Genomic DNA, 12,867 nt, shown 5'->3' with positions numbered 1-12,867 from the left:
GAGACACACAATTTGCATTCAGGCACATTCTCTCTTCTGACCTGATTGCCGCTATCCATCGCTTTCTATGTTGTATAAGCAGGGGCGTAGATATTAGATTATACAAGTTAAAAAAAAAAAAACATGCTTTCCACTTAATGTTTGCCTGTGTAAGCTACTTAAGCATATGTCACAAACACAAACAGATAGTGGAACTGTAACATGTACATACAGTTAATGCCCAAACATACAGGTATGACTACAACATTTAATTATGCTTATATATTATTATATATTATGCTCATATAGATTCTTGTATGGGGTTGACTCATTTCAAGAACATACTGACAAAATGCATAGCCTAATTACTTTTTATTGTAATACTATACTCCTACTTCTAATTTTTACATTATTGTGTTTTCATGTTTCCAAATGGAAACACTTTTATGATGACAAAACACATTGAAATTGAAAGTCACTTAAGAAAATCATAGAAACATAGAAAAAACTCCAGCAATCATAAAATATTTTTACTTTCCACTCAATGGAAGATCTGAGAAACAAGGCATTTGAATAACATTAACCAACTGTGTAGGGACCAAGGGGTCATATAGATTTATAAAATGCTTTGATGTAAACAGTCTAAGGCCCATAACAGTAACCTTCATATTCAAATTACATTAAGAAAAACAATAACGACATACAAAGTATTTTATATTGATACATATAGTATTTTACTGAAGTTTCTACAGTCAAAAATGTTTGTTTGTAACTTGCAGAACATGTATTTGCTGTAGGTGTACCGTATATAGATAAAGTGCATGAAGTTTGAATAAATAAAAACATTTATTTAAAATATTCTACCTCCGTCCCTTTAAACGACATGTTTTATGTCAAATACATGTATATAAAATGTTTATATTATTAAACATATTAATTACAAATAAATACAAATAAATAAATTAAGAATAATGATAATGTATACTACAAAGAAAGCTTGAAATCATGCCACATTTATTTTTTATGGAGAGCCTGCATGTCTAGCAACACAGGCACAATAAAATACATCATTTATAAAAGAAGCTTAAACACTTTCAATTCAATATGATATATAACATAAAGGAACTATTCATTGCTAATATCCAAAATTTGGCTTTTACAAATTAAGAAAAAAAAAAAAATCAGTTAATTTGATGATTTTTGTTTTCATTGCAAAGTGGTGCCCATATCTTTTTTTCTCACTGAATATCTCTAGAAGAGGCTGTTTCGAGATGTGTACTGCACATTATATGACTGTCTTCTGTGCCAACGTCTTCTAAATGCTGCACAGCAACCACAGAGCAAACACTAAAGACAGAAACATAGCATAAGAGTCAATATCCTGAGTGCGACTTTTTAACCAGTAACCTGCACTTAAAAACTGTAAACAATATTTAAAAAGCAGAACCAAGTTCATTTTTTTTAAATCATTTTCATAACCAGTGCTAGAAGTGGAAGAAAAAAGTTCAGGTACTCTCCTCGTTAGTGTTACACTAGATAAAATATACTCTGGAGCAAAACTTTTTTATCTGTATTTATCTTACATTTTATTGCAACTAACATGTTGCCATGTAAAAACAAAATGGTTAATAATGTGTTTATTTACATTAAAATAGTATTTGTTTACATTAAAAGACATTTTCACGGTTTGGCCGTAAACTCCTTAAGATCTGGCTGGAGAACAAATATGACCTCACACTGAATATCTGGTGGTGAATATGGTGAATATCTGCCCACTTCAAGCACTGTGTATAACACATCCCTGTTGTCATAACTCCCTTCATAGACAATATACATTTACAGTCAGTCATCATGTTACTTACACAAAGGAGAATCCAGCAAGGGACAAGTAGGATGAGGATAGCACAAGGGACGATGATAGCCACAATCCATGCTGAACTAGTGTTGGGTGTTACAGCAGGTGCAGGTGTGGTAACAGCATTAAGTTTAAGAAGTTCCTGTATAAAAAAGCTGGGTGTCTGGATGTCACTTTCTGAGAAAACATACTGTACATCGGCCTGAATCACAGTGGAGTTACCCCTAAAATGAGATTAAAATGTACAATAAGAAACACAAGTAAATAACTGAAATTATCCTATCATGCCCCTTTTAAAATCACTAAAGATATTTGTGCTTGAAATAAACAAAAGAGTCACAACTTACGTGAAATTGGCTTGTTTGAACACAAATGGAGTAGCTGAGGGGTTACTTAGGATCTTGTTCAACTGTAGAATTTAGCAAATAATATAGAGATTAATATAAAAAATTATACATTAATGGCTAATGTGATTTAAATAAGGTAATCTCAAATTTGGGGCAAGCGTTTGTAAATGGTCCTTTCATTAAAGTATCTCAAACTCACCAATTTATTAATAGTGTTTTGAATTGATGTGTAGGTTTCATTTCTGAGTTCCAGTTTCTCAGTCATGTTGACATTGTTGATTTTAAATCCAAAGATAAGAGCATAGGAGTTATCAGAAATTCCTTAAAAAGCATATAATACAAGAATTAGTGGTGTGGATGTTTTTGGGTGGTACACATAAAATAGGGAGTCCGAAATGAAAAGTAAGACTCACTCTGATAGGTGACATTCACAAAGTTCACAGGACCACTCGGGGTTGGTGTTGTGGCAGATCGCTTAGTTCTGAGATTTGAGAGGAGTATAGAGTTAACCAAGTCAAGAACTTTACTCTCACTTGGTATGGGACCCAGTGTGTTGAACACGAGGCGAATGAAAATAATCACCTTCCCAACCCTGAAAAATAGGGTAAATAAGATATATTTAGAGACAGAAATTTAAATCTAATAACTTGTACAAAATTATACACCAATCATAGATCTTACACAGTCGGTGGAGAAGTTACAGCAGGTGCGGGTGTAGAAACAATATTAACTTTCAGAAGTTGCTGGAGAAAGATGCTGGGTGTCTGAATGTCACTTTCTGAGAAAACATACTGTACATCGGCCTGAATCTCAGTTGAGTTACCCCTAAAATGAGATTAAAATGTACAATAAGAAACACAAGTAAATAAATGAAATTATCCTACCATGCTCCTTTTAAAATCAATTGACATTCCTGCTCAAAATGAAATAAAAGTTACTGAGTCATTACTTACGTGAAATTGGCTCGTTTGAACACAAATGGTGTAGCTGAGGGGGAACTTAAGATCTGGTTCAGCTGTAGAATTTAGCAATAATTATAGAGATTGATTTAGAGAATTAATATGTTGAGGCTAATGTGATTAAAATAAGACAAATTTCATTTTCAGGGCAAACATTTATAAGTCAGCACTTTATTGATGTATCTTAAACTCACCAAATTATTAATAGAGTTTTGAATTGATGTGTAGGTTTCATCTCTGAGTTCCAGTTTCTCAGTCATGGTGACATTGTTGATTTGAAATCCAAAGTTGAGAGCATAGGAGTTATCAGAAATTCCTTAAAAAGTTTATACAACAAAAATGAATTGTGTGATCTTTGTGAGTGGATATTTATAATAGCGAGCTCGAAGTGAAGAGAAAGACTCACTCTGATAGGTGACATTCGCAAAGCTCACAGGATTATTCAGGTCTTGTGTTGAGACAGACTGCTTAGTTCTGACCTGTGAGTCGAGTAGAGAGTTAGCAACCAGTAGAACTTCACTCTCACTTGGTATGGGACCCAGCGTGATGAAGACGAGGCGAATGTAAATAATTGCCCTCCCAAGCCTGCAAAATAGGGTATTTATGAGGAATGTAGAAACAGGAAATGAAAACCATTGCCTGTTACAAAATTATGCTTCAATCAGAAGTCTTACACTGTTGGTGGAGAAGTTGTCTTTGACATCAGAGTATTGGTTGTGGTTAAGCCTGTAACATAAGGTAAATATTAATGAGGGAGAATCATTTGGTAAATATTTTTCACTTAAGATATGACAGGATGGAGTAAATGTTAAGTAATGTTTGATTGTACGCACCCGTCTGTAAACGAAGCTTATCTAGGAAGCTGACTGGTTGTATAACATCTCCATCCTGGAAGGTGTATTCCATGATGCCCACAATTTGGTTGGATGTGCTCCTGTATGAAAAGTAATAAGATGTATTTGTAAAGTTCTTCCATACATTTTTGAAAAACAGTTTGATTAAGATTTTCTAAGTTTTTTAAAACATATGTTTAATTCTTTTTAATAATATATATATTGTTTTAAATGACGCAAAATGAAGTATAAAATGGAGATTATGAATAAATATGGTTCAGAAATGAAAGTAGGAGTGCATCTTACGTGAAGTTGGAGGACTTGGGTCTCAAAACCTGACTACCAGGATCATTCAGAAGAGTGTTGAGCTGTCGGTGAAAATCAAACCAATAATCAAACCCTCAGGACAATTTGCATTGGACCCAAAATCTAATCTTCATCTATGTATGGACACTTACCGCATTATTGACTATATCCTGCACTTGCTGGTACCCGTTGTCTCCTAGAGAATGATCCTCTGGAATGCTGATATTACTCAGATTAAATGTAAGGATGATGGCATATGAGGTTTCAGAGATTTCTGTTGGCATCAAAATATTCATTTTTGCTCACTCAAAACTTTGCATTTAAACAGCTTCACACATTAACATTTTAAAAGCTTTCCAATTCAAGATGATAAAACATACTCTCATAGGTGAAATTCACCAGCTTCACCGATTTGTTGAGCTGTGACTCTCTGGAGTTCCGGAGATTACTGATGGCACTGAGGACCAGAGCTTCACTGGGGACTGAAGATGAGGAGTTGAACTGCAGTTTGCTTGTCACTACTGCAGAACCAGATCTGAAAAGAGCACCACTTTTGTTTAATACAGTTCACGTTTTGGAACAACCATAACAACTCAATGGCTGGCTGATTGCAATTTCTTAAATTGGGAAATTAACACTTACACTAGGATTAGAGGAGTCACAGGGGAGATGAATGTTGTAAATGGAGACACTGTTGTTGTTGTTGCCGTCAATTCTGCAATCCAAGTCAGATGACATCAATATTAGTGTCATAATTTTGAGCAAAAAGGTTTCTTGATTTTAAGATTTTCAAGCATTAGAATGGCTTCAAAAGATTAGTGCATACCAGTCAGTAAACGAAGCTCATTCAGGAAGCTGACTGGTTTTATAGCATCTCCATCCTGGAAGGTGTATTCCATGATGCCCACAATTTGGTTTGATGTGCTCCTGTTGGAAAAGCAGTAAATATATTTGTAAAGTTTTTCAATAAAAAAAATGTTAATGACCCAAAATGAAGTATAAAATGGAGATTATGAATAAATATGGTTCAGAAATGAAAGTAGGAGTGCATCTTACGTGAAGTTGGAGGACTTGGGTCTCAAAACCTGACTACCAGGATCATTCAGAAGAGTGTTGAGCTGTCGGTGAAAATCAAACCAATAATCAAACCCTCAGGACAATTTGCATTGGACCCAAAATCTAATCTTCATCTATGTATGGACACTTACCGCATTATTGACAATATCCTGCACTTGCTGGTACGCGTTGTCTCCTAGAGAAGGATCCTCTGGAATGCTGATATTACTCAGATTAAATGTAAGGATGATGGCATATGAGGTTTCAGAGCTTTCTGTTGGCATCAAAATATTCATTTTTGCTCACTCAAAACTTTGCATTTAAACAGCTTCACACATTAATATTTTAAAAGCTTTCCAATTCAAGATGATAAAACATACTCTCATAGGTGAAATTCACCAGCTTCACCGATTTGTTGAGCTGTGACTCTCTGGAGTTCCGGAGATTACTGATGGCACTGAGGACCAGAGCTTCGCTGGGGACTGAAGATGAGGAGTTGAACAGCAGTTTGCTTGTCACTACTGCAGAACCAGATCTGAAAAGAGCACCACTTTTGTTTAATACAGTTCACGTTTTGGAACAACCATAATGACTCAATGGCTGGCTGATTGCAATTTATAAAATGGGAAATTAACACTTACACTAGGATTAGAGGAGTCACAGGGGAGATGAATGTTGTAAATGGAGACACTGTTGTTGTTGTTGCCGTCAATTCTGCAATCCAAGTCAGATGACATCAATATTAGTGTCATAATTTTGAGCAAAAAGGTTTCTTGATTTTAAGATTTTCAAGCATTAGAATGGCTTCAAAAGATTAGTGCATACCAGTCAGTAAACGAAGCTCATTCAGGAAGCTGACTGGTTTTATAGCATCTCCATCCTGGAAGGTGTATTCCATGATGCCCACAATTTGGTTTGATGTGCTCCTGTTGGAAAAGCAGTAAATATATTTGTAAAGTTTTTCAATAAAAAAATGTTAATGACCCAAAATGAAGTATAAAATGGAGATTATGAATAAATATGGTTCAGAAATGAAAGTAGGAGTGCATCTTACGTGAAGTTGGAGGACTTGGGTCTCAAAACCTGACTACCAGGATCATTCAGAAGAGTGTTGAGCTGTCGGTGAAAATCAAACCAATAATCAAACCCTCAGGACAATTTGCATTGGACCCAAAATCTAATCTTCATCTATGTATGGACACTTACCGCATTATTGACAATATCCTGCACTTGCTGGTACGCGTTGTCTCCTAGAGAAGGATCCTCTGGAATGCTGATATTACTCAGATTAAATGTAAGGATGATGGCATATGAGGTTTCAGAGATTTCTGTTGGCATCAAAATATTCATTTTTGCTCACTCAAAACTTTGCATTTAAACAGCTTCACACATTAACATTTTAAAAGCTTTCCAATTCAAGATGATAAAACATACTCTCATAGGTGAAATTCACCAGCTTCACCGATTTGTTGAGCTGTGACTCTCTGGAGTTCCGGAGATTACTGATGGCACTGAGGACCAGAGCTTCGCTGGGGACTGAAGATGAGGAGTTGAACAGCAGTTTGCTTGTCACTACTGCAGAACCAGATCTGAAAAGAGCACCACTTTTGTTTAATACAGTTCACGTTTTGGAACAACCATATTGACTCAATGGCTGGCTGATTGCAATTTATAAAATGGGAAATTAACACTTACACTAGGATTAGAGGAGTCACAGGGGAGATGAATGTTGTAAATGGAGACACTGTTGTTGTTGTCGTCAATTCTGCAATCCAAGTCAGATGACATCAATATTAGTGTCATAATTTTGAGCAAAAAGGTTTCTTGATTTTAAGATTTTCAAGCATTAGAATGGCTTCAAAAGATTAGTGCATACCAGTCAGTAAACGAAGCTCATTCAGGAAGCTGACTGGTTTTATAGCATCTCCATCCTGGAAGGTGTATTCCATGATGCCCACAATTTGGTTTGATGTGCTCCTGTTGGAAAAGCAGTAAATATATTTGTAAAGTTTTTCAATAAAAAAATGTTAATGACCCAAAATGAAGTATAAAATGGAGATTATGAATAAATATGGTTCAGAAATGAAAGTAGGAGTGCATCTTACGTGAAGTTGGAGGACTTGGGTCTCAAAACCTGACTACCAGGATCATTCAGAAGAGTGTTGAGCTGTCGGTGAAAATCAAACCAATAATCAAACCCTCAGGACAATTTGCATTGGAACCAAAATCTAATCTTCATCTATGTATGGACACTTACCGCATTATTGACAATATCCTGCACTTGCTGGTACGCGTTGTCTCCTAGAGAAGGATCCTCTGGAATGCTGATATTACTCAGATTAAATGTAAGGATGATGGCATATGAGGTTTCAGAGCTTTCTGTTGGCATCAAAATATTCATTTTTGCTCACTCAAAACTTTGCATTTAAACAGCTTCACACATTAATATTTTAAAAGCTTTCCAATTCAAGATGATAAAACATACTCTCATAGGTGAAATTCACCAGCTTCACCGATTTGTTGAGCTGTGACTCTCTGGAGTTCGGAGATTACTGATGGCACTGAGGACCAGAGCTTCGCTGGGGACTGAAGATGAGGAGTTGAACAGCAGTTTGCTTGTCACTACTGCAGAACCAGATCTGAAAAGAGCACCACTTTTGTTTAATACAGTTCACGTTTTGGAACAACCATAATGACTCAATGGCTGGCTGATTGCAATTTCATAAAATGGGAAATTAACACTTACACTAGGATTAGAGGAGTCACAGGGGAGATGAATGTTGTAAATGGAGACACTGTTGTTGTTGTCAGTCAATTCTGCAATCCAAGTCAGATGACATCAATATTAGTGTCATAATTTTGAGCAAAAAGGTTTCTTGATTTTAAGATTTTCAAGCATTAGAATGGCTTCAAAAGATTAGTGCATACCAGTCAGTAAACGAAGCTCATTCAGGAAGCTGACTGGTTTTATAGCATCTCCATCCTGGAAGGTGTATTCCATGATGCCCACAATTTGGTTTGATGTGCTCCTGTTGGAAAAGCAGTAAATATATTTGTAAAGTTTTTCAATAAAAAAATGTTAATGACCCAAAATGAAGTATAAAATGGAGATTATGAATAAATATGGTTCAGAAATGAAAGTAGGAGTGCATCTTACGTGAAGTTGGAGGACTTGGGTCTCAAAACCTGACTACCAGGATCATTCAGAAGAGTGTTGAGCTGTCGGTGAAAATCAAACCAATAATCAAACCCTCAGGACAATTTGCATTGGAACCAAAATCTAATCTTCATCTATGTATGGACACTTACCGCATTATTGACAATATCCTGCACTTGCTGGTACGCGTTGTCTCCTAGAGAAGGATCCTCTGGAATGCTGATATTACTCAGATTAAATGTAAGGATGATGGCATATGAGGTTTCAGAGCTTTCTGTTGGCATCAAAATATTCATTTTTGCTCACTCAAAACTTTGCATTTAAACAGCTTCACACATTAATATTTTAAAAGCTTTCCAATTCAAGATGATAAAACATACTCTCATAGGTGAAATTCACCAGCTTCACCGATTTGTTGAGCTGTGACTCTCTGGAGTTCAGGAGATTACTGATGGCACTGAGGACCAGAGCTTCGCTGGGGACTGAAGATGAGGAGTTGAACAGCAGTTTGCTTGTCACTACTGCAGAACCAGATCTGAAAAGAGCACCACTTTTGTTTAATACAGTTCACGTTTTGGAACAACCATAATGACTCAATGGCTGGCTGATTGCAATTTCTTAAAATGGGAAATTAACACTTACACTAGGATTAGAGGAGTCACAGGGGAGATGAATGTTGTAAATGGAGACACTGTTGTTGTTGTCGTCAATTCTGCAATCCAAGTCAGATGACATCAATATTAGTGTCATAATTTTGAGCAAAAAGGTTTCTTGATTTTAAGATTTTCAAGCATTAGAATGGCTTCAAAAGATTAGTGCATACCAGTCAGTAAACGAAGCTCATTCAGGAAGCTGACTGGTTTTATAGCATCTCCATCCTGGAAGGTGTATTCCATGATGCCCACAATTTGGTTTGATGTGCTCCTGTTGGAAAAGCAGTAAATATATTTGTAAAGTTTTTCAATAAAAAAATGTTAATGACCCAAAATGAAGTATAAAATGGAGATTATGAATAAACATGGTTCAGAAATGAAAGTAGGAGTGCATCTTACGTGAAGTTGGAGGACTTGGGTCTCAAAACCTGACTACCAGGATCATTCAGAAGAGTGTTGAGCTGTCGGTGAAAATCAAACCAATAATCAAACCCTCAGGACAATTTGCATTGGAACCAAAATCTAATCTTCATCTATGTATGGACACTTACCGCATTATTGACAATATCCTGCACTTGCTGGTACTCGTTGTCTCCTAGAGAAGGATCCTCTGGAATGCTGATATTACTCAGATTAAATGTAAGGATGATGGCATATGAGGTTTCAGAGCTTTCTGTTGGCATCAAAATATTCATTTTTGCTCACTCAAAACTTTGCATTTAAACAGCTTCACACATTAATATTTTAAAAGCTTTCCAATTCAAGATGATAAAACATACTCTCATAGGTGAAATTCACCAGCTTCACCGATTTGTTGAGCTGTGACTCTCTGGAGTTCCGGAGATTACTGATGGCACTGAGGACCAGAGCTTCGCTGGGGACTGAAGATGAGGAGTTGAACAGCAGTTTGCTTGTCACTACTGCAGAACCAGATCTGAAAAGAGCACCACTTTTGTTTAATACAGTTCACGTTTTGGAACAACCATAATGACTCAATGGCTGGCTGATTGCAATTTCTTAAAATGGGAAATTAACACTTACACTAGGATTAGAGGAGTCACAGGGAGATGAATGTTGTAAATGGAGACACTGTTGTTGTTGTCGTCAATTCTGCAATCCAAGTCAGATGACATCAATATTAGTGTCATAATTTTGAGCAAAAAGGTTTCTTGATTTTAAGATTTTCAAGCATTAGAATGGCTTCAAAAGATTAGTGCATACCAGTCAGTAAACGAAGCTCATTCAGGAAGCTGACTGGTTTTATAGCATCTCCATCCTGGAAGGTGTATTCCATGATGCCCACAATTTGGTTTGATGTGCTCCTGTTGGAAAAGCAGTAAATATATTTGTAAAGTTTTTCAATAAAAAAAATGTTAATGACCCAAAATGAAGTATAAAATGGAGATTATGAATAAACATGGTTCAGAAATGAAAGTAGGAGTGCATCTTACGTGAAGTTGGAGGACTTGGGTCTCAAAACCTGACTACCAGGATCATTCAGAAGAGTGTTGAGCTGTCGGTGAAAATCAAACCAATAATCAAACCCTCAGGACAGTTTGCATTGGACCCAAAATCTAATCTTCATCTATGTATGGACACTTACCGCATTATTGACTATATCCTGCACTTGCTGGTACGCGTTGTCTCCTAGAGACGGATCCTCTGGAATGCTGATATTACTCAGATTAAATGTAAGGATGATGGCATATGAGGTTTCAGAGATTTCTGTTGGCATCAAAATATTCATTTTTGCTCACTTAAAACTTTGCATTTAAACAGCTTCACACATTAACATTTTAAAAGCTTTCCAATTCAAGATGATAAAACATACTCTCATAGGTGAAATTCACCAGCTTCACCGATTTGTTGAGCTGTGACTCTCTGGAGTTCCGGAGATTACTGATGGCACTGAGGACCAGAGCTTCGCTGGGGACTGAAGATGAGGAGTTGAACAGCAGTTCGCTAATGACTACAGCAGCACCAGTCAAATTTGTTAAGTTTTGTTGTGGAGTTTTTGTTGTTTCAAGTATTGTTGATGGAGCTGTTGCCTTAGTTGTGCTTGTTAGATCTGTCCCTTCTGTTTTAAATTCAACGGTGCTAGAAGCTGCAGTAGAGGTCTGAGTATTTCTGGTTTGAGGAACAGTTTGAGTTGCTAGGGATGTTATATTTGATATTAGAAATTCAGTTGGTCTGTTGAGAGCTGTGATAGTTTGACCGCTATTCGTGGTTGTTGTTGTTGCAGTTGTAGTTTCTGAAAGCATTGTTGCCAAAGACACGTTGTTGGTTGTTGGATATAAAGTTGTTTTAGTTGAAATTGCCATTGTATTCTGATCTGGAGCTGTGGTGGTAAAAGCTGCGGTTGTGTTTGTTGCTGTGCTTGGAACTGTAGTTGAGATTTGAGTTGCCATTGTAATGGTGGGGATGACAGTCATGGGTGTCATGGATACAGTTGTGATTTTTGGAGATTCCGATGTTTTTGTTGGAGTTTTAGTGGATAAAGCTATTGTTGTTCTGGGAGCAAATGTTGCAGGAGCAGAGGATGTAGGCATCATTGTTACAGCTACAGTTTTACTTGTTAGAGTTTCATATTGTGTTTGAATTGTAGTTGTGGTCTTGACTATTCTAGTGGTGAAATCTGAACTTGTAGTTGACGTTGTGGTCATTGAAGCTGGAATGATCAAATTGGAAGTTGCAGATGTGCTTGTTAGTCCTGCAGTAGATTTTTCAAATGCTGTTGTTGCTCGCACATTAGTTGCTATGTTTGTATATGCAGATGTTGTTGTTGTAGATGAAGTTATGGTTGTTGGTGATTCCGTTGTTTTGATAGAATTTTTAGTTGTTGAAACAATAGCTGCTGTTGTTGGAGAAGCAGCTGAACTTTCTGATAATGTGGTTATTGGAGGTCCTGATGTCACTGCAGTTGGAGCAGTTGGAGTAACAGTTGTGTTTATTGTTGCTGAATGTGCAGCTGTACTTTCTGATGTTGTAGACATAGCAAGAGTTGTAGATGGTCTGGGAGCTGTTGTAGCAGATGGAGACACTGTCATGGTTGTGGAAGGTGTAGTTGTTGTTCCAGGTGCAGTTGTACTTAGTGAAACTGTAGACGTAGTCGCTGGGGTTGTGGTTGCTTGAGTCACATCTGTGGTTGTGGGAGCTTTAGTAGTTGAGGGTGTAAAAAATGAAGTTTGAGTTGATGTTGTACTTAGAGATGCAAATGATGTAGGAGCTGTTGTAGATGAAGGAGGCACTGTTGTGAGAGCTTTAGTTATTGTGGAGGCAAGTGACATATTTGGAGTTGTTGATGTACCTAGAGATTCAGTAGAAGCAGTAGCTGTTGTAGTTGATGGAAGCACTGTTGTGGGAGCTTCAGTTGTTGTGGGTACAAGAGATGTTGTTGAAGTTGCTGTTGTACCTGGAGATGCAGAAGAAGCAGGAGAAGTTGTAGTAGAGGGTGGCACTGTCATGGTAATGGAAGATGCAGTTGTAATTGTTGCAGGTGCAGTTGTACTTTGTGAAACTGTAGATATAGTTGTTAGAGTTGAGGTTTCTTGAGTCACAACTGCGGTTGTGGGAGCTTCAGCTGTTGTTGGTGCAAATGACATAGTTTGAGCTGTTGTTGTACCTGAAGATGCAGAAGACGTTGGAGCTTTTGTAGTTGATGGAGGCACTGTTGTAGGAGGTTCATTTGTTTTCAGTTCAAGTGACATTGTTGGAGCTGTTGT

At 36.9% G+C, this 12,867-nt stretch overlaps 1 protein-coding gene across 1 annotated transcript; it reads right to left on the bottom strand.

Moving 5' to 3' along the window:
* Window positions 1–312: 312 nt before the first annotated feature.
* Window positions 313–12,852, bottom strand: LOC127652106 (mucin-3A-like). The gene is given in 45 exon segments (XM_052138161.1): window positions 313–1,326; window positions 1,842–2,058; window positions 2,182–2,243; window positions 2,381–2,502; window positions 2,595–2,773; window positions 2,863–3,006; window positions 3,135–3,196; window positions 3,335–3,456; window positions 3,547–3,725; window positions 3,815–3,866; window positions 3,974–4,074; window positions 4,280–4,341; window positions 4,432–4,553; window positions 4,660–4,814; window positions 4,922–4,994; window positions 5,106–5,206; window positions 5,336–5,397; window positions 5,488–5,609; window positions 5,716–5,870; window positions 5,977–6,049; window positions 6,161–6,261; window positions 6,390–6,451; window positions 6,542–6,663; window positions 6,770–6,924; window positions 7,031–7,100; window positions 7,212–7,312; window positions 7,441–7,502; window positions 7,593–7,714; window positions 7,821–7,880; window positions 7,883–7,974; window positions 8,082–8,139; window positions 8,264–8,364; window positions 8,493–8,554; window positions 8,645–8,766; window positions 8,873–9,027; window positions 9,135–9,204; window positions 9,316–9,416; window positions 9,545–9,606; window positions 9,697–9,818; window positions 9,925–10,079; window positions 10,187–10,255; window positions 10,363–10,467; window positions 10,597–10,658; window positions 10,749–10,870; window positions 10,977–12,852. Coding segments are annotated over 45 exon segments (6,450 nt in total). The 3' UTR covers window positions 313–1,230.
* Between the last annotated feature and the right edge of the window lie 15 nt (window positions 12,853–12,867).

This window comes from Xyrauchen texanus, chromosome 11 (genome assembly GCF_025860055.1).
Source record: "Xyrauchen texanus isolate HMW12.3.18 chromosome 11, RBS_HiC_50CHRs, whole genome shotgun sequence".
Taxonomy (NCBI): domain Eukaryota; kingdom Metazoa; phylum Chordata; class Actinopteri; order Cypriniformes; family Catostomidae; genus Xyrauchen; species Xyrauchen texanus.
This window is presented reverse-complemented; position numbering and strand designations above follow the sequence as displayed.